The 22,259-nt window shown below is 40.4% G+C and overlaps 1 protein-coding gene across 22 annotated transcripts in view; it reads right to left on the bottom strand.

The window, feature by feature from the left end:
- Positions 1-8,215: 8,215 nt before the first annotated feature.
- Positions 8,216-22,259, bottom strand: part of ZMIZ1 (zinc finger MIZ-type containing 1) — a 353,591-nt gene continuing 339,547 nt past the window's right edge. For 20 of the 22 annotated variants that reach the window (XM_080598347.1, XM_080598336.1, XM_080598348.1 and 17 more), the window contains 2 exons: positions 16,780-17,028; positions 8,216-12,868 (listed from right to left, as the gene is read on the bottom strand). In XM_080598347.1, the coding sequence (XP_080454473.1) occupies positions 12,761-12,868; positions 16,780-17,028 (357 nt within the window). In that variant the 3' untranslated portion in view covers positions 8,216-12,760. The remainder of the gene's footprint in view (positions 12,869-16,779; positions 17,029-22,259) is intronic. The other 2 variants (XR_013953115.1, XM_080598340.1) reach the window with 2 other exon arrangements.

The raw sequence follows: 22,259 nt of genomic DNA, 5'->3' as shown, positions 1-22,259 counted from the left end.
AGGGTTTGTGGTTTTTTGTTTTGACTATGATCCCAAAGATACTCCACACCAAAGGGTAGACTCTGCGGGCTTAAATGTCCTTGACAGGTGAAAAGGTACACAAAAAGACAAAACACATTGTTCTAACAGCAAGCCATCCTATCCTACCATGTATCTTCTATTCAACAGTCATGCATCACCCCAAAAAAGGGGTGCCTTTGCTTCCAGAACTGGGGTAAAATAGCTGCACATTTACAATGGACAGTGGAAATTTCAGCATTGGTTCTCCAATTCATAACACAAGGCTGAAGTAAACACAGCTGATGAAATGGCAACACTTTGGATTCAGAGCTAGAGAAATTACAAAAGGAACAGGCTGACTGAGCAAAAGGGATGTGTTCCCATACAGCTCTGACCATGAAAACACACACACTAAAGAAAGAAGCTGTCAAGACTCCTACTGCACGTGAAACTGAAAATCATCTGTTTATTTTGTATAGTGATTACCAGCTACAATTATTATTATTATTATTATTTTTAATAGTAGCTAAATCAGTATGTATTTTTCAGTTGCCTTTTATGCTCTCAGCTGCTACTTTGTTTTGGGAAATAATTTAATCGAGTCATCAATCTGTTTAATTCTCTGGCGACCACAAGAAAAATGACCACACTCTTTTTAATGTTTTAATCGTAGTAGCCACTAGAAGCCCAAACCAAAATTAGCACTTGGGTGTTGAGTTCTGTGCATACCTATAATAAAAGACAGTTCTGGCCCTGAAGGCCTATTATTTAATAAGACAGAAGACAAGCGAAAGAAAGTAGCATCTTAATTTTGCACTTTGAAAGCACTGCCAGAGCAGCTTTTAATTGTTTTGCTAAGAGTTCACAGGTATCTTTGGTAGAGCAAACAATGCTGTTTTCCATGTTTACAGGCCTTTGCAAGAAGCAAACCATCTCACTCTCTGTCACAGTGGTGATTTCTTATTTGGGAATATAAGCTAAATCATTATCCGTAGGCTTATGGATTAAAACTGCTAAATTGCTCGTTATGTTTTATTCCTGCACAGTCAGACGAGTTAAAACTTGTACAGACAGCATGATAGGAACTTCTGAGTTACACAGAGGTCATTTTCCAAGAAAGACAGAAAAGAAAAAAAGATATATATATATACATATATATAAAGTCTGCCAAAAGACCACCTTGGATCACTAGAACATGAGGCCCGGAGCTAGCTCGGTGAAGTGAAATGATTTAGAGGAGCATTGAAGAGATCCGTTTGAAGATATGTTCATTGTTGAAATCGTACAGCGCTTGGCTAGGAAATGAGTGCACCCTGAGCTATACAGGATAAGTGACTGAAGGTGGTGGCTCAGTCAAAAGTGAAGACAGAGGCCTCAGCAGAGCCATCAGGGGGGCTGGTACCAGCAAATCCAGCCTTAAAAGACAATACAGAATTTACAGGCGGATAAACAAGAAGGACACTTTTAATAGAAATTTCTAAATCGGCATTTTTAGAAAGACACCTATTGAAGGACTCATGCCATACCAGAGAAATTCCTGCACAGGAACCTTATAAAATGCAATAGCAGTATTTCATATTGATACATCGCTTACAACTTGAACGTCTTTATAAACAGGACTGTGTGGTTACTGCGTAAATTTTACCATCGTTATGCCAAGATGGACAGGAAACAGAGCAGTTAGGTGACTTTTCAAAAGCATCAGAAACACTTGAAATGTAGCTTAAATTTGGGAATTTTGATTCCAAGGAGCATGAAATGGTGTAACCCCCTAGCAGACAGACACTGCACTGGCAAAAAAAAAAAAAAAAAGTGACAGGCATTCCTGACTGTATCTGGCCTACTGCATGCCTGCTGGTCTGTAACACGGGAATGCAGGGTAATTGTGTCAGTCTGTCTTGGATTGCTCTCGTTGGATTGATCTTGGTAGCTGTGGCAAGATCACATTTTCTACCTAGCAACAGCAAGAATGCAACTAAACACAACTCTTCTTGATCCTTGATGTGATCTTCATGGGGTTGTAAGCTTGGACCATGCAAATAAAAACTCAGATAGAGACTACTACAATCTACTATTAACCGGATTTCGCATGTACACTGCTTGATACTCTGTGACGGGGGAAACTCCCAAGGTATTGATTTTAACATGTAAAAACCTTCCCCGCCTGGGACCTGGCTATCTCAAGGACCCCACTAATCAAGACAGTTAGCAGGGGGAGAAGTCATACAGGGGCTCACCTCAGTTTCAGGTGGGGAGAGCTTGAATTTGCAGTGGGCGTTTCCACCCTTCATCTGCAGAGCCAGCATATGCTGCACTTCAAAACACTTTTTTTTTTCTTCGAGGTTTTATTAAGCTAGAAGATGAGTGGAGAGCTGGGAAGAGTTTTGTGCTCTGTTATCTGTGATATGCATTTATTTATGAATGGGGACTAGAGTGAGGGAGATGGTGAAAGACCTTTCCATTATACTAAGTGATTGCAGCATGAAATTAAATCATACAAGAGCACGTAGCACATAGAGTAGCTACACAGGTACATTTATAGATAAAAAGAAAAAATGCTAATAAATATTTCCCCTGATCAAGGTTTCCTCCTAGGAACATGTAATAACCCGACTCGCAACATGAACCTTCTCTGCAGCACATACTGTACAGAAAGGGGGAGTTTCCCCACGTGATTTCATACTAATTACCGACAAATAGTCATACAAGAAAAACCTCAATCCACTCGTGCTCTTTACAGCCATGATTAGCATTTTCCTTTCAGAAGCTCGGAGTGACATTGCTTGCCTGGAATTCATTGCTCAGTCACCCTGCGTGATGTATGGAAACTGCCTGCTCGCATGGCAGATTGCACAGTGCCTGCACGTGGCGCACAGCTGCCTACAGCTTCCCAAAACGTTGCTCACACGCCACCAGAGGTGGTCGATGAACGTTTATGGGCAGTTCACAACAGGCTGACAAGGCATGTAGGACACTTGAAGTGTGTGTTTCCAGGCCACGGTAGAAATGCAGCTATTACTGTGAGTGGGCTTTACAAGGCAGCAGCACGTCCAGGTAGGCCGCTTGTCTGTGGGTGGCTGTCGAAGTGCTTTGCTTACCTGTAAATGAAACTATCAAGGTATAGCAAAAGTTAAGGGAGTCCTCCCGTGTTCCGAAACACAGACTTTTCAATCAGAACACAGAAATTGAAATCTACAGGGAGCTGTGTATTTTTTTTTTACCTGTGATCTCTGGCCTAAGGAACAGGTAGTAAGGCAAAAGTATCTGAACTGGTTTTGGAATTGGTCAATCACGCAACTTTATCGTGTACAAGTAAGATGAGTTTGGGGGTCACGGTGCTTCTACTGAAAATGGAATTGCTCAGGAAATACTCATCACAAGCAACTCTTAGCAGCTTTTTCCCAGAGTGTGGCAGTCAGCACCACATTGTCCGCCCGTTTGTCCTGGGAGGGTGTCACAACACTGTCGCACCCACCAGCTTCTGCAGGGCCTTTTCTCTTGCTGTACAACTCCACTGACTAGGTCTCATCTCAGTTATATAGAAAATATCTAACTGATAAAACCAAAACCAGAGAAGTACCGACGTGTCTTAGAATCACTGCCAAGAGCACTAGAAAAATGCAAACAGGTGAAACAAAGGGAAAGAACACCACACAGTTAACATTTTAGGATGAACAGGGTGGTAATGCGATGTTCTAAGGTTGAGGTGAATTTTGCTTGCCACTTGAGCAGGATGTGGTTGGAGCATTTACAGAGGTACAGGGCAGTGTGTGGCCATCCCCACGGCTCATCATTGGCAGTGCCCCAGACTCCCAACTAAATGGTTTTAATTCTCCTTCCCCACTATAGTACTTGATTTTCTGGAATTATTTTCTCATGTTTCTTTGGTTCAATTTTAGCCCCTTTCTGTTCTTTTCATCCTTCCAATATTTAGCAGCTTTCAACACAATTATTTTCCTTATTTTGCCATATCTTCATAACCTCTCTTCTCTACTCTGTTCTTTAAGAGCTCTACTTTAATTATCTGCCTGGAAAAGCTGTGGGTTTTCCTTGAATTTGTCATGTGTGTAAACGTGAATGATGACTCTTTGAGGTAACAGCTTCCTCTCTACCTTGTACAAGATAAACCATCCTGTCTGCATTACACTGATTCTAACAATAATCATAGTTTTGAGACATCTGTTTTTTAGTTCTATGACTTCACAACAGAAGTTGAAAACTAAAGAGTTAGATAGTATTAGCTACTGAGCTGAACAAGAGTCACTCAGAAATAATGCTTCACACATGTAATGGATAAAGATTTCCACCCATTTTTCCAATTAACAGTTCTCCTGGAGCCAACCTCCCCACACAGAGTCTTTCTGTTTCCTTTCCACTTTTCTGCAGTTTCACTACAGAAAGGATTGCTTACCACCAGCATGTAATAGCTTCAGTGCGTTAGCTAGCATGGAACTTTATGATATACTTAAATGACATAATTGCATGTGACAATCACCTGAATACACAATGTCCCACCAACTGAGCTTTGTTGTCAACTGCAAGTTGTCAACTGCAAAAAATGTCTTTGACATATTTGCAACTGAAGACATCATTTTTGGATAATGAAATGTTTGGTGAAATACTTAAAATCTCAGGGTTTAATTTTATTAGCATTCAATGGAGATAGGAGTCTAGGTTTCCTTAACTTTCAGTTCTGTCCCAGTGTCACTTCTGTAATTTTGTAATTTTGCCATCAGTTTGGTAGTAGCAATATGAACGTTTCCTCACAGAAGACCACCATTCGTAATTTAGAAAGGAAATCTGCAACCAAAATATGATTTATTGTGAAGCAAAATATTTTGCCTAGCTTTATGAACTGGGTATTTTCACCAATCACTACGTAGGACAGCTAGTGAGACATGTACGTGGCTAAGTCCAAAATTCACTGATTTTGCATGTCTTAAGCCTATGCAGAATGTACATTCTGAGAAATACAGAAGCATCACCAAGGAAAAATGAGCACTGATTATAAATTTGATTATAAATTTGAAATATAAGAATAGCTGGTGAAAATTTGTCACAATTTACATATGCATTAAAACCCCAATAAGACTTCAACTCCAGAATTTTCTTAAGTAAGTGTGGAGTACTTCAACAGTTTTTAGAAACCAAATGAAAAAAAAAAATGAAGAAGACAATATAACAGTCTAACAACAGTCTGAATATTTTGAAAATATAGGACTTTTTTCTAGCATTTGGCTAGTTTTTGGTTTTTTTTTTTTTTTAAAATTAACCAGCTTCCTCCATGTTCACAATAATCAATGTGTTGAAATGTTAACTGGGTGACAACTGAAACTAAATTTTCCAGAACAATTTAACACAATCTCTAGAACAGCATCATAAAACAACTATGGGCAAACAGGAACGTCTAGGTTGCAATATTAAATTAAAAATACAATCATTCAAAATTCTGATCTAGAGGAAAAATAGAACTGTTAATCCTGAAACTCTTAGGCTATCCAATAAAATCAAAAGAAAGCATAGAGAAACCCATGTATTTAAAAACTGGTGTATACTAATGTTTCCAGTGAAGCTAACTTTACGTGTGTACCTGGATCTACCAAAAAATACAGTGAGATAAGTAATTGGAAAGGTACTGGACAAACCAAGCAGACATATTCACGTATTCAATATGGAGGGAAAAGGGCTTAATCTCTTCTATTCCAGACATTTAGAAAAAAGAATATTTTTAACATAAAGATGGATTTAAATAGCAGAAAACCAATTGTTACAATTTAGGTGAGACGTTCCTGGAAATGCAGATGAGCTACGTAGCCAGCAAACCAGTAAGTTGCTCCATACCAAGCTGTTTGCTAACGCCCTGTAGGAGTCATGCCATAATTGCTATCTGCTTGCTTTTTAAATGAAATTGTGCAATTGATGAGGTTCCTTCTAGACTGGTTTAAGTTCGCCTGGAAAATTCTGTACACTGCTGGAGATGAGACGCCTCAGCAGAAGATGCAGATGCCTGTCCTTTGTTTCTTTGAGAGAGAACAAATATGAACAGGGCACTGACAATGACAGACATCAGGAGTAATATTCTACATGGAATTGGTAGGATTCCAGTGACAGAGACAATGGAAAACTGTAATATGGTGACACTCTGATAATTACTCAAAACGGTAAAAGAAAGGTAATCATTCATGACTGGAAATTCACAGTATAAGAGGATTTGGACAGACTTGAAATTTAAGCAGATAAGAAGGAAACAGGTTCTAGGTAAAAATACAAACAAATAAAAGACAAGACATGCAAACGTCAAATGTTAATGAGTTTTAAGAGGTCCGAGACAAGGACACCAAGTGAGAATATTACATATAGCGTATATTAAGCGAGACTTGTACAACTTTTTCTATGCCATCTGGCTTACTTCTTTAAAGGAAAGAAAGCAGCTCTGTTCACACACAGGAATCCCATCCCCGCTGTCCAAACAGAAAACAACCTCGTTGTTTCACTTCCATGTTTCTAATAGTTTGTATCTTGCTCCTATAAAAGTTATGAGGAAGTGCATGGTAAAGTAATACAATGCGCACAAATTTATACGTATTCAGAGATTCACATTGATTAGGAAGAGTAGAGAAAAAATGTTCAGCCTTAAGCGCTCTGAAGCTGTTCGGCAATGATGCACCTCGATAAGCACAGACAGAGAGATGTGCTGTGTGGCTGCCTGGAACCACAGGAAGAGCAAGCAACGCATGGACACCCTGCCACAAGGTGGAACAGGAGACATCTGCATGAACTGGATGTGCATGTCATACCTATCCTGGAGTCAACAGGCTGGCATCTGGGAGAAGCTCCACTTGGAGAACTGTCAGAGCCTTCTCAGTCTTCCAAGTAAGCTTGAAACACACACAGCACTTAAGGACTTCGCTCGAGCTCTTCATACAGAAACACTTGTCTCTGTCTTCACAGTGCCAAAGCAGGTTTGCACACTGTCTCACTGACACTTCTTGGGAGCTTCCGGGAAAACAAAACACCAGAAACAAAATACTCATTAATTATTGGCTGAGGACAAATATATACTTTTTTCTGTTTCATTACTGAGTGCATTGGAACTCAGTTTTATTACTTTATCCTGAAATACCATTTTTAATTGGTATTGCCAGCAAAGAAGGCAGAAGCTGAGGCAAAAAGAAATGAATTTTCCCAACGTTGAGAAATGAATACCTCATCCAGTTTTATTTATCTATCCAAAACTACTTATGTGTATTCTCCATCAACAATAGGGACTTCTGTCCCTGTAGGGTAATTACTACGCCTGAATTATATTCATATTCTGAAATGGTTAGGTTGTTCCTATATACTTGAATACCTTTGAAAGGTGGGTTTAAACTAAACACTTCCACAAATGCAATATACAGAGATGCTCCGTAATTCTCCACAAAAACAGGTCCCTGGATGCAAAGTGCCTAGCATGTGACTGCAGCTAGTTATGGGTGTGGAACTCCGCCAGGAAAGGAGCTGCGAGTGCCACCGCTGCTGACAGTGCCCTGTGCGTGCTCCTCGAGCCATGGTTCAGTCTGCTTACTGTTCAACGCGCTGAGAAGTTAAGCAGACTTCATAACTGAAAGGCTGCAATTTGAAACCAGGTCCTTCAGCTTTAAGACGGGGATACATTAAAAAAAAAAAAAGTCTTATTTTAGTCATCTTCCAAAGTCACTGATTTCACTTTGATGACAGAGACTCCAGTTAAAAGTAAAATGATCAAACTCATGAGAATTTTAAACAAAGAGAAAGGTAAATTTACCGTGTTGGATAGTTAATCTCTCCACTAACATCTTCTCTCCACAAGGATTAAGTTGTCCTGTATTTCAGAACACACGTCAACACAAGAGACAAGCACTACTATTGTGTTATTCATATCATGCAACGATTTCATTTCAATGTACTTATTACGCACTTAGGTGGTATGCAGTCACTGATATGATTTCATGTCCTGGTCTTTTTTCCTCTGTGATCCTGTGCCCATCAGTAAACCTGCACTCATAATCTCTTAGTCTGCGTCTCTTCCACCCTGGTTCATACCTTTTTCCCTTCCTGTAGCAAATCCTGCTCCCTGAAAAGTGGCGTCCTGCACAAATAACTTTCCAAGTAACACACAAACCAGGGAGGGAGAAGGGGAAGTGGGGCGTTTCAGAAGTGAAAATTTACAAAGCAGTTTCCAATTAGCCAGACCTTCATTTTGCAAATTTATTTAGGAAAAAAAATTAACATGAGCAAATGAGAATACCTCAGTGTTACAACAGAGTATATAAATGTCTAGCAATAGTCAAATAATTTGATCTTTAAATACAAAATAACCACATGAACACCTAATATACAGGTTTCATCTGAATACATATTTATTAGATAAATATTAGGTTGTCACATCATCTAACTACATACAGTTTTGCAAGACTAAAAATCACAATTATTTTTTCTGACCAGTTTAAAGTATGAAATGATTGCATTGTACTGTACATACAATGTACAAACAAAGACAATGGCCGTTTTTGCATGTTACTTCAGATTGTACTTTTTTTTTTTTTTAATTCTCCTCTGATCATGATATCAAAAATTGTACAAAGTATGAATTTGGTTACAATTTTTTTTTAATCCCCGTATTTTTCTTCATTATTTCTGTAGCACCCTAAAAATACACAGGTGATAGACTAGTACACGTAAGCTAAATATTACATGAAGATAAAACAAAACGAAGGATCAGAGTATATTACAGAAGTGAAGGTGAAACAAATGCTGAGACTCCACAAACGCTAACAAACAGGATTCATTTTCCACATAAGATGGAGCTTCAAGCTTTTTTTTCCTGCGAAATAAAAACAATGCACATTCCAAGGAAAATGAATGCATTTCTGTTAACATGTCTCTATTTGTCATTTACATATGTACAGATGTCCCTTGAGTCTCCACTGCAGACATTGGCGTGTATCTGTCAGTCCTATAATAATGTCTTGGCAGCAGAACTGTAGATCTCTGTGGGTTCTTTCCCAGATGAACTTCCATAGGGAAACAATTAAAAAGTAAACAAACAAAAAAAGAAGAATAAAAATACTACTGGAATTTCATATAATAATTAAGCTTTAAAAGAAATGACTGTGATTACCCTATTTGCTAGTTTTTTTCTCTAAACTTTAATATGGCAGTGAACAGATAAAAAAATAACTAAATTTTCATTTAGAAGCTTTTTCATACTGAATCCACTATACAGTACCTGATTTTAGCTGACATAGTTTTAAAACTGTCTCACATGTCCAACATTTGGGTGACGGGTAAAAATCATATTTTATCTCTTAAGTTCTGCTCGGAAACCAAATGTTTCTCTAAGCTTAAAAATGTCAATCATCCACTTTAATGCTCTATTACTGTACAAAGCAGATGCAAACACTGCTCCAAACATATTGCTAATATCTATGGAGTTTTTTCCCTTTACTCTTTCCAACAGGTACTTTCAAATGATACATTTTAAATACTACCAGTTAGCAAAAGGTCAATCCTTAACATACCTGGTTTAAAATACTAACGTTGTGTTTGAGAGAAAAATAATTTCAGGTGACTAACATAGCTGCTCAGGAAACAATGGAGGGTGGAACATTAAATAGAATCAATTTAAAAAAATCTGAGCAACCCGTTCCAACTAGTGAGAAATCTTCTTTATTCCAAAACCTACGGCTTAAGAAACTCCCTCCTCCCCACCCCCCCCTCCCCCCCCCCCCAAAAAAAAAAAGAACACCAACAAACAAAACAAAACGAAAGAAAGAAAGAAAAACTCTAAGGGCATAATGTCAGTTTATCATTAGCCACCCCTGCAAACGACTTCAATACCTATATAAACAATGCAGCAAAAATACAGGGGAAAACTACTACAGTAAAACGGCTACAAAACACATCTGTAACTGAAGAACGGTCTTTCCTAGTAGTTGTGTGATAGCAGCACCACACCACAACCATATTACCATGTATTATACCAAGGTATCTTTAATATTCTGCAGAGATCCTCTACAGGTTGTCAAGCCTACATAAGAAAAAAGATACTTCTAAGCAGAATAAAATATACTATACTGTTTCCCTCCCCACCCACCAACATCCCTACGTGTTAGAGCGCCCCAGCTTCCAAGGCTGGAACACCAGCATAGTGATATAAATAAGGTACCTTATACGCTCGCTGCTTGCCTTAGTGCATCTTTACCTGTTCAGACAGCTGGTCCTAGGTGTTCTGCTCACTTGGGCAAAGGAACAAAACCTCTGCATTGCCAGCCCACAAGTACCCACACAGTCGGTGAACATCGGTCGGTTAGGTGGTGGTTTTGTGCGTATGCCCTAGGCAATCGCTTTTTACTATGTTTCCATGACAGAGCTGGGCCCTGATTGTCCAGGTACTGCCTGACATATCAATTCATTCATCACATAAATGGATATGAAATTTGGGCTAATTATCAAAAGAAAACGGGAAAAAAAAACAACAACAAAAAAAAAAACAAACAACAAACCTCCCTTATTCTGTTAAAGAACCCTCAATTTTCTTTTTTAAAAAAGGACCCATATTTTTCTTCAGACAAGGTATTTAAAAACACCAGCAAAAGTATAACCAGATCATGAAAATGTTGAATATTATCAAAGACAATACTAAAATATTCACAAAGATATTTACAATAGCAATTCTTAAAATAATTGATTTTGCATAATGAACAGCGCCTTTCTTAAAAAAACTTGAAACAGGAAAAATATAAGTGTGGGACCATCTCTACATAATATGTTTGACAGATTCAATACTCCTACTGGAAAATAAAAGAACTAAACCGCCATTTCCTTTAATATCTACAGCAAGGTGCTGCTGACTAGCATATATATATCACGACGCATGTACAGCAGTAGTGGGAAACGTTAACAAAGAGCAAAATAAAACAAAAACCGCAAAGAATTTACAAATATGACTTTGGTGAGAAAAGCAAATCCAGAGTTGTAAGCACATAGCATGCCATTTACAGCATTGCAAACTAAACACAAAGGGCTAGGAAACTATCTAGTCAGACAGGAACAAACAAAATTTTGTCTGGCACTTAAGTTTAAAACGCGTTGTGGCGAGCAAATAAAGGTTATCAGATTGGGTTTGGGATGAGGAAAGGAGTAGGGTCAAGTTTGCTTTAGTAACAAAAAGAAACTAAAACAATAACTGTACAGTGGGCAAAAGCTGAAATGTTGCACCACAAGGGCAAAGTTGGCACACATGCACTTCTTACACAGCTACTGTACATAATTTATAAGAGAGAGAGACAAAGAGCACAGAAATGGGCACAGAAGCAATAGGAAGCTCATGCAGGAGAAGCAACCACACGAGAAGCACGGATCACAGGGGCAAGACAGTGATTGTGGCATCAGGGTCTCTTGAGGGCAGCAGCATTCTACGAAGTTACTTTTTCTCCCCATGCCCATTCCTTCGTGAGAACAATCTCTTTCTGGCAGCTAAAGTTAAAAAAAAAAAAGAAAGAAAAAAAAAAGACTGAAAGAGGAGAAAAGAAAAAGGCTGAATTATTTGTAACAGTCATGAAAACAGAACACAAAGCAAAACAAAAAGGAAGCTGTAAAATGTCTGTCCAATTTCAATGCCCCTTTTCAAGCTGATTATTAAAAATAATTATGCAGATAGTGATGTTAATCTCCCCCCATCCTGCAATGATTTCCTATCTGCCTTCAACCCAGCTTGTCTTACTATGTATTGTGCAATACAAACAGTGACACAAACACTCAGGAAGCTGAAGGCTGTAGGTAATAATCAAGAGTATTTGGGTTTGCATTCCCCCCTCCCTCTCTTCTCCATTCTGTATGGAATATATGGCAAAAAGACCTGTGCCATCCATCTCAACAGCTGGATGTTAGCACAGCCACAAACGGTACTGATTTGAAACCAAAACCACAAAAAAAAACTAAACTTTGAAAACATTTTTTATTTTTCCCATGTTTCCAATCTGTGTGTTTGAACAGAGGAATCCTTTGCGAAGAGGCATTTACGATTCCTGCACTTCTATAAATCCAAACACACGCGGCTGCAGCCTGGAGATGCTCAGGACTCCGTTACTGAAGACTTATTTACTAAACTGCTGTCTCCTTCTGACGGGCTTGTATGTCTTCCCTATCTTTGCCACTTTACTGCATGATTTGTGCTTTTTGGAGCTTTGTAATGTGTTTGTGTTCTGCTTTTTGTGTGTAGCCAGGACAATTACTCCAACACAAACCTGTGGTTGGAGGGGGACAGAGGGGAAGTGGGGTGGAGGGAGATACAGTTTCAAAAAAATGGAAGAACATGCGTTGGAAGGACACTCTGAGACAGGTCAATTAAAGACAGTTCCATTTTGTTGCCTTTTCTTCCCTTGCCAAGATTGGTTTTTGCCAAGATACTTCACACTATGTTTATCACAGAACTCTCTCTCTATAGGATGAACAACAAACGGGGTTTCCAATAGCTGCACAACTGTCTATGCTTCATTGTGATGTGTAGCACGGCAGACTCTGAGATTACTGCATTTTTTGTCTATTTTTTCTCCCGTCACTTTCGCAGTTTTTGAAGCTGACAAAAGCAGTTCTAAGATGAAGAAAGCAGGGAGTGCACCATTGGATCAACTTGTGAGTTTTTTTTCTTCTTTTGTGGAAAAGGAGTGTTAAGATTCCTTGCTGTGCAGCCACACACGTGTGAACAAGTGAAAGGGATGGGGGAATACACATAGTTTCAGTTGTTCTCAAAGAGAGACAGAAGGTCATCATTGCTATTGCTTGGCAAGTCAGGAGGATCCAGGTATGAAAGCAGCTCATCTGGATTTGTGAGTTCTGGAAGCAGCTATAAAATATAAAGATAAAAGGAAAATTACAGATAACAGAAATACATTTGTGTAAAAAGGGATTAAACACCACACATTCCTGGAAACTGGCTTTCATATTAATATATCCAAATAAGTCTGAAGGCAGTATCCCTGCCTAATACCCTAGGATGATGTAGCATCCACTGGTTTGTGAAAGTCTGCATTAGTCAACTTTTACATATGAATTACATTATCATCTCAGTGAGGGTTTCTCAATCAACTTCCCCATCACAAAGCTCATCAATAAAGTTTATTTCCTGGCTAGCAATGCTGAAAAAACTTCTTGATAAATGCTAGTTATGTATCTTAGTTTCATATAAAAGGCTGAACCAGGAAAACATATTTAAGCTTTAAAGCAGATCAACAACACCAGTCAGATCTGACTCACACAGTAGCATGGTGATTGCTTTATGCCTGCATCCTTACAGAAAGAGGCAGCCCTGTCCCTTCCTCATACACTGAGTCACCCCGTGACACCTCTGCACACTGACGTATCTTCTGGGGCAGTCAGAGGGATCCAGAACTCATCAAGAGCTAAAACTAAATCAGACGAAAAAAAAAATAAATCACCTGCCCCCCCCCCCCCAAAAAAAACACAAAAAAACACCCCTCAAAACAAACAAACAAAAAATAAACAACACCCCCCCCCAAAAAAAAAAAACCAACAAAACAAGCAAACAAAAAAAAACGGCAAAAACCCTGAGGAAGAATACCGGGAGAGGGGGGACAAGGCAGGTAGATGAGTCCTATTTCTTTCCGTGGTATTGATGGGGGCTTGAAGTGCTTACTCAGCTAAACCATTACATGCAATTTGAGACATTTTAAACGGTCAGGGGCATGGTACCCCATCCAACAGAAGATGCACTGATCTCCACAGTATGTTAAAGTATCAAAATAGTTGTGATTCTTTTACTTATATTTTTACAAATACTGTGTTTCAAATAGAAAAATTCATTTTTCCAAGCATCACTCATTCTTTTTGATCTGACAGGTAACAAGCACACTTTAACTGCTAGATTTTGTAAAAGGCAATGTTTTCTGGTTTATTCTGCATCTCACCAGGGCTTGGTGAAAAGTGTCGTATTTAAAAAATGACAGGGAAGAGTTTGTAATAAGCTCCCTTTATATTCAGCGTTGCGTTGAGGCCAAGACAGAAAAACATGGACTGATTTAACAATAACAGTAGGTATGAGAAATTCATCTTAAGTTGTTTTATGTTGTCAAATACTATAAAACCAAAAGCTTGACTGCATCACATTTAGCATGCAAATATTATATTTATATGCTTCTATTACTCCTCTGAAAATGCAGCTTCATCTTCTAACGTTAAACGGATGAACATAATTTTAAAATAAGCTACACATGAAATGTAGAAGGAAGTTTATTACTTCCTAAGTGTTTTAGAAAAAAAAGAAGATGCCAAGTTTACATAAACAAAATGTCCCAGAGGAATGTTTTCTTAAAACACCTCCTTCTTTTATTCATAGCTAAACTGCTGTTGTAATAGCACTAGACTAACGATAAGGCAAAATGTATTTCACCTGCTATCATAGTTTTTCTGAATATCTAATATGGGAGACCAAAATAAAATGGCGGCCTTGCCAAATGTTTAGAAAGAAAAAAATGGCTGAATTTTTCCTACACATTTTTCCAACTCAATTGTTAAAAATCTAACATAATGTCTCTGAGACTCATTCTTGTATACAGGGGATTTTTATTTTATTTTTAGAAAAGTGAAAGTTATAAACAATATGCTCAGTATCTCTAAAGATGAAGTCCTTAGTTTTGAGGGTGTATTTCACATGTTGAAGCAATGGCAAAAATTTGGGATTAAAATGTTTCTAGGACTCCCGAAAAATAGAATCAGACTTTTTTTTTTTTTTTTTTAAATTAAGGCATAAATTAACACTGTATAAGGGGTGGCAAGAGCAAAGGGGTGGAAATTCGGAAGAGGAAGGGTATCTGAGAATGCTGGCGTGTTCCCAGATCCCCTCGTGCAGGCCTGTGAAAGGCAGGGCCCACCTAGAGCCAGAGCTGGCCCTGCAGCTCAGCGCCTGGCACGCAGCCGGTGTGAAAAGCCAAGGGCGCAGCAGGAGCTGCGGGGCGCTGAAGGGGCTAAGCGGGAGCAGAAGGGAGGGAGAGACGGGTGGGGCAGACACCAGGGGATGTGCTGGGCTTGGCAGAATTTGGAGCGGTGCACCCGGTGCTCCTGAAGCGAACTCTTCAGGGGTCTAAGGAGGGCTGTGAGCCTCAGGGCCTCTGCTGTGTGGTGTGAGTCATCTTTATGTGTATCAGGTGCGTCCCTCTACCCAGGTTAAACCCCAGACTGTGTGACACTGAAGCACTAGTGAACGATCACAACCCTGTCAGCAGGCAGCAGACTCAGCTGCCTATGGTGCATTCCCCAGCTTGGTTTCAGCTCACAGATAACGCCACATGGTGCCTCGCTCAGCCTGGTTCCACAACACAGCCACCAGAAGTTAAACCCACTGAAGTAATTCATCTGATCGTGATGAAGCTCACAGATATTTCAAAGACGTACATTCCCCACACTGTACAGCACTCGTCCCCTCATTGAGCTAAGACCATTTCAGTCTCCCATTGAGTCCAGCATGCCTCCATCAGTGATACCCACATTACTATCATAAACGTACAGGCTTTTTTCTACTTTGCTTTTCACCCAGGTTTATGTGCCTGACCCGTAACAGCATACTTTGTTACTTAAATACCTGAAGAAAAAATGACATTATTTCACCTATTATTAATGTTACTCCTATGGTCCTTAAGGGCAGAGACCTCTGGTTGCCACTTGACCCGTAGCTAGCTCCCAAGGGACGTGGCCGTCACCGTGCTGTGTGACAGAGCAGCAGCCTCCCTCTAGCAGGCAGATGCTACTCCACGGAGATCTTTTTGCAGTGACTGGAGCATCTCTTCCTCCCTCTCGCCCCTCTGCGAGGCTGCCTGACGGCACAGTGCTGTCGCGTGACAGGGAACATGCACGTACACAGCAACAGTAATACAGATATAAATCTGAGGCACAGAGGTGAACACTTTTCTCAGAAAATTACATTGTGCAGCAGACTTTGGACCAGACAGAAGATACAAGTACGGGAACGCATGACTCAAATGAAAATCTAACCCTAGCTAAGAAATTTAGATTTTGTGAGGTAGGTAGGTGGTTAACCAGAAGGATGCCTCAGATAACTTATTTCCAGCACTAGCGAGCAGATGGTAGGACACATCACTTCTGGCCTCAACAGTAGGTTTATCTCTGTTTAGTCATGAGCTGCCCTCAACCCTGGCTACGGAGGCAGAAGACATCTTCATCGTTTACTTTCCCATCCGCAACGCCAGCGTGGCACATCAGGAGGAGGGATGTTTGCTGCTGAGCGGCAGCAGCAGGGCCTGTAGCGGCTGCAGCGAACTGAGGGAGCAGTGTGGTGGGCCTGGTGAGGACCCCCACAGCCACGCGCCCCGGGGCTGGTGTGTGGCCCCAGACCATGTGTGGCCGCCTCCTTCCTCTTATCTGGGCACGGCGGTGGCTGCAGGGTCTGGGCTTGCACACACGGGAGTCCCCGTCCAGCGACGAGGAGGACGGGGAGATCTCTCCGAGCAGGCGCCCGACCTGCCGTCTCAAGGAACGCCTGCCTTCACGCTAGAAAGAGGATACGGCTGGCACGTCATGCAGCTACTTACAACAGAAAAGTTTCCACAGCAAGCCAGGAGCGCCCTGTCACCTCAGCTGCAGCGACTACACCCATGTACCCAAGCATGAGACGATGGCATGTGCTGTGGAAGCGGCTCCCCATCCCCGCCCCCCCCCCCGCCCTCCCGCCGCCATGTCAAGCACACGCTATGGCAGGCAGATGATAGTATGACACAGACTTACATCCAGCGAGGGCTCCGGCATGTCGGGTGCTCCCTGTCCACCAGCCTGACCCTCTAAGGCTGAGGAGGGATTAAAGGTCAGGTCACTGTGTGGATGGTTGCCAGAAGCGGCCGGGGGCGGCTGCCGGGACTGCTGGCTGGGAGGCCCGCTGTGATGTAATGGCTGCCCTGACTGGCTGCTGGGGTGAGGGACGTGCAAACCTTGCTGCATGGAAGTATGGGACTGATCAGTGCTGCCGGGATGAGGGATCTGCGGAGGAGGAAAAAAGCAGGAAAAGAAAGTGAGGCCACAAGGTACAGTGCTCGCGGTGCCTGACTCTGTAACTGCATGTTAAAAGGAAATAACGTAAATGAATTAAAAAGACAAAAAAAAAAAGCGCAATCGGAAAAGAAAGCTCCATATCCCAATGCTGGAGGAAATGTTTCGGCTTTTTGAGGGTTATCTGCAAAGGGGAAATAAACATGTTGGGTTTGTGCTGTTGCATTTGCTTCGTTGTGATGTGGGAAACTAGACTTGACCGTGCAAAATAACAAACCCCGAGGAGGAGGGGAAGAGGCTAATGGGCGCTGCTCAGCGTGAGCAAGGCAGATGCTTTTCCCTTAAAAAAAGATAAATCCATGAATGGATGGAGAATTTGTTGAATAATGATCCCCATGCCAGTAAACTGATTAACTGAGAAAATGCATAATTTCTCCTTGGATTCTTTATTGGGTAGCTTGCCTGACACTACTGCCTATTCTTGTTCCAGCTTGTTATAAACATCTGGCAAATGCCAGCCCTTCCCTACTCCTCCTCTCTCTTTTTTTTTTTTCCTCCTTTTCAGAATGCAACATCCCTTATAAGGGCTGCAGATTTTCTTAGCTGATAGTCATGAGTTCTGATGGTTGAAAAGAACAAGTGGGCTCAGTTAGCAAAGCTCTCCAACCACCAGCAGAGCTGCTGGAGGTGGCTGCGTACCTGCTGACATCCTGCCTGACTGAAAAGTACTGTGCATTAGCTTAAACTAAGCACAGACCGTATTACATAATACATTTTTACTTTATATTCATGCCATGGGTAAGTTTTCTAGCGAAACCTTAGTATTTTTTATGTTCGCTATGGGGAATACCAAACGATATACATCTTCCAAACCCTATTATGGAAGGATGGTGGAAAAAAATCTTTCTCACATTACAGAGAAGCAACAAAAATGCACAAGCCCAATTTTTCCTTCTGCTGCATGTCACCTTTAATGCTAGTGGACTCTTTGGGACTTGACCATGGTGCCATGAGAAAGAAGTGTATGAATGCCTCAGAATCGGTTGTCTCATGTTAATTGGGTATATGGAGAAGCAAAAAATGTAAACATTTTTTGAGAAATGCTACATATTGCCACAAAGTGGAGCTGAAACAAAAGAACAGATACATACAACAACAGCATGAAATTCATCCAGCCAAGCCAACAGAAACTAGCAAAATGCTATGTCAGCATTGACCCTTTCATATCACAGTAAACTGCAAGGTTATTTTAACCTTAATCTTCAGTTTTGGAAAGCGAAAGGGAGGTTATTACAAAACCTAATAAAAACGTTCCCACAAAACTTAAAAGAAAAAAATCACAGAAACAAGCATTTTTTTAAAAAAAACATTGCTCCACTCTCATGAAAACTGACATCTGAACATTGATACGTTGGGACACTCATACTCGGCTATATGGAGATCCTTTCCAATGGTTTGGTAGGCAAGTTGATGGAAACAAGCAGGATTCTACATGTAATGTTGTTTTGGGGGCTCTTCCCCATGTGAGAGCTTAAAATAACTGTTATCAAGTACTGATGAATACTCCTCTCTCCATTAGGGTCACAGTTGGACTACTTGAAAGGTACTCCGTAACATCATCGGTGTTACCTTATGGGTAAACCTGTACAAAATCTGCCCATAGACCACAGCTTAACATAAATAAATCTGCAGCCTAAAAACTTTGCTAAAGTCCGAGTGAAAGTAGATGTCTGTCCAAATAGTACTGTTTCCTTCTTCATTCATTGAGGACACGTGCAACAGAAAGTGTGCAAATTAAGAAAGCTTAATAACAAAAAGTAAAAAGCAATTTAAGACAGTGTTGCTTAAGTGGGAAAGCAGTTTCCAGAAAACAAAGCAAAACAGGATCACCTTGAAAAGTCTCATAAATGTATTGCCAAATGCACAAGGCAGGAGTCACACTGGTATGTTAACAACAATAATTACTTAAATCAAGAGGCATTCATATGTTTTCAGACATATTTCAAAACACAAACAGGTTAGAAATTCTATAAATTACATTTACATATGTAAACGTTATTTAAGTATTTAGTTGATAAGGCAGTATCTTGGGCCCTGAGACAACTGTTGGAGGAGGAGTAATTGTTCATTTTAAGACTGAGGGATATCACTTTTAAACAGGCGCTGCAGGTTCAAAGTCCATCTGACAGCATTCTATTCATCCAGGCCCACCAGCCTACCTGGGAGAAAGCAAAATGCTCAGAACTTCAACATTTGTCCATTTGTATTCAGCTAATTAATGATAGGTTTGAACTGGTACAAAACCACTCTAAACAATAAAACCTGTAGATCTCCAGCTTGTGTCTATGACTCTCCTTGTTTTATTTTAAAAGCACTAACCTACCTTATGAAAGCTGAGCCTAACAAAGTTCCCTTTGCCTATGCAGCAAGGAAATTCCAGAGTCATTTTTTGGAGTGTAAACTGTGGCACTCTTAAAACATTTACAGACTGTAAAAGGAAAGTTTATAGCACACACAACTACATCTTCTGTTTAATAGCACAAAACAACTCTTTACGAGGCTAGGAGTGACCTCTAGGAGTGCTGAGATGTAGAACAACAGGACTTGCAGGCTGAAGAACAATATTCCGTTCACCTCGGAAGAAAATTGATAGTGAAAAAAGATCAGCAGGTTAAGTCAATTGTTTATACATCTCTCCACTCCAGAGGTCACAGTTTTACTAACTCTTTAAGCTGAACTAAGTGGCAGAACCACTGAAAGATGCCATCCTGCCCTGCTGCTCTTCTCTACCACTTTTCCCATACATTTTTCCTTTGTCATCAGATGCATCCTTGCAGATACACAGTGAACTAAACTGGGGAACTATCATGTATCCAAGTCGATTTCTTTGTTTTCCCCCTGAATTAGTTTTCAATCACATCAGTAACATGATCCAGATCACTTCATGGCTGTAGTAACTTCTGTTGGTGTGTGAGAGAGGAAAAGTGAAAACAGAAAGAAGAGGGATGACTTCTTTCCCTAACACCTTAATGTTTATATGAAACTACGGCCTGATCATTCATTGCTCAGTCACGTACCACTTCTTACACTGTCTTCAGTAAACAGTAAGCTAGAATTAATTCTGAATTCTTGTTTAAAACTTGCTCACAATTTCTGAGAACATAAAAAATGCAATTGTGACAGCTATCTTGCCCTAACATAGTGCAAACATTTGTTCTATAGTTCTCAAAGCATTTTACACTGGGTATTACTTCTAGCCACATTTCAGATCTTGAATTCTTCTTCTTCCCACAAGAGTGGACTGCTAGTGTTGACAGAAGATGGTTCTGACAATCCATCCCTTTGTTACCCAGCCCTACCTACACTGGAGAAACACATCTGCGCTTTCTGAAGTGACCTACAGAGTGTGTCTGGAGTGATCAACTCCTTCTTCTACTATTATCTGAAAGCAAGCCACCACATACATCTTCACAATGGGAAAATTAGGAACTTTCTCAGCAGCATTCAGCTCTAGTTGATTTCAGTTAGAAATAGACCTCTGGTCTAGAAGGACCAGACGTCTCCTGACTCTCCCTTTGGACATGAAACAGTCAAAGTGAATAGTAGATGAAAACAAACTACACCTTATATGTGTAAAAAAGAAAAACAGAAAGCCAGACAAGAGTACAGACATCGTGAAACCTTAGTTATGTAATGTGATTTATAGTTACTTTCATACAGAGATGTCAGTCTGAAGACAATCAGTTACGCAGTTCAGAAATATGTTAATGGCATGTGTTTCTCTAAAAGCAGCAATTTTAAAGTGACTTTCCTCGAGTCTGCTACCAACAAACAGTTCATTTTTGAGAGAGAAGAGAGGAAGAAGGAAAAAATAGAAAAAGGAAAGCAGAGACTTTGTAATACTGAAAAAGCTGAGCAGGAGTACTAACTGTCCACAAATGTGGTCTAAAGACTTGTGTGGCCAAATTGGCAAGGTCAGTCTAATTCCCTTGTGGTACTAGACCTGAAAACTGATCCTTCTTAGGGAAAATCACCCAGAGACATAAACTGGGTGGAGCCTGCCACTTCCCTTTCCCAAACAGCATACCTTGCATATCATGATAGATGAGGGAGAAGTGAGGCAAAGGTTTACTTTAATTGCCAGCTATTAAAAGCTAGTATTAGTTCTGCTACAGTCTGGCCCACAGAACCAAAAATCTATTAACATTTGCCCAAATACCCTCTTATAATTCTGCAATATGTATAGCCTTGAGCAACTTTTAACTTTGCTGTTATCTGTAAGGAGTCCAATTTTCAGAAAGCCACAGATTCTTCACTTTCATATTCAACCACTTCAGAAACTTCACCGGGGCAACTACCATAGCAAAGGTAAAGCAGTTACTGATGGAGTGGAGAGGTAGGTGTCATGTAATGGGAGGCACAGAAGAATTCCCTGTGGCTTTGATTCAAAGGACAGCAGCTGTGTGTGAGTGGTTCTTGTTGGTAACAATTCTCCTCACTGCTATATACTCTCATGCTGTACGGTTGGTTCCGATGCAGATAATTCAGACTACTCAAACTCGGTATGTGAAATTTGCCAAAGTAAAATTACATTTACAGCGTGCTTGTTCTGTCCTTTATTAGCCTGTTATGTGGTAAAGTCATTACAGTTTCTGGACTCTTTGCAGACAGTCATCTTCTTAGTTGGGATGACTCCAAGCTATCCTAACAACTCTCTCTCCGCTCCCTTCCTATTTCTCACCATCCTCCTTGGAAAACCCACTGCCAGCTAGTGGAGACATTGACTGAGTAGGCTTTTGCTAAGCATCTGCTACCACATTTCCTCATTACATTCTGAAATTGTACTTTCTAGTACTCACTAAAGACATGGCACAGATGACTTGTCAAGTTAAACATCCTTCCTGTGCAGTGCGCTATACAGCCCCTGCCCTGTAACTTAAATGAATATAAAAGGATATACACACACACACCACACAGAGCTAAAATAGGTGACTAGCCATGCCTAAGAATTAAATGCTGCTCGTAGCTTGTCTATCACCTAGTTGGTGCAGCACTGCATTTTCTGGATATATAAAGTTCTGTATATAAAACTTAGTGCATTGAGCAAGCTGTTTTTCTAACACATTTCTGCCTCTTCAACTGAGACCTGAGGAACTTCCATTTTTTTACATCTCTTACATTGATATACCCTCAGACCAGTGGCAGCATCTCTCCTTGAAATC

This window comes from Anser brachyrhynchus (genome assembly GCF_964034855.1).
Source record: "Anser brachyrhynchus genome assembly, chromosome: 6".
NCBI classification, from domain to species: domain Eukaryota; kingdom Metazoa; phylum Chordata; class Aves; order Anseriformes; family Anatidae; genus Anser; species Anser brachyrhynchus.
Note: the sequence above shows the minus strand (reverse complement) of the source record. Positions and strands in the feature narration are given on the sequence as shown.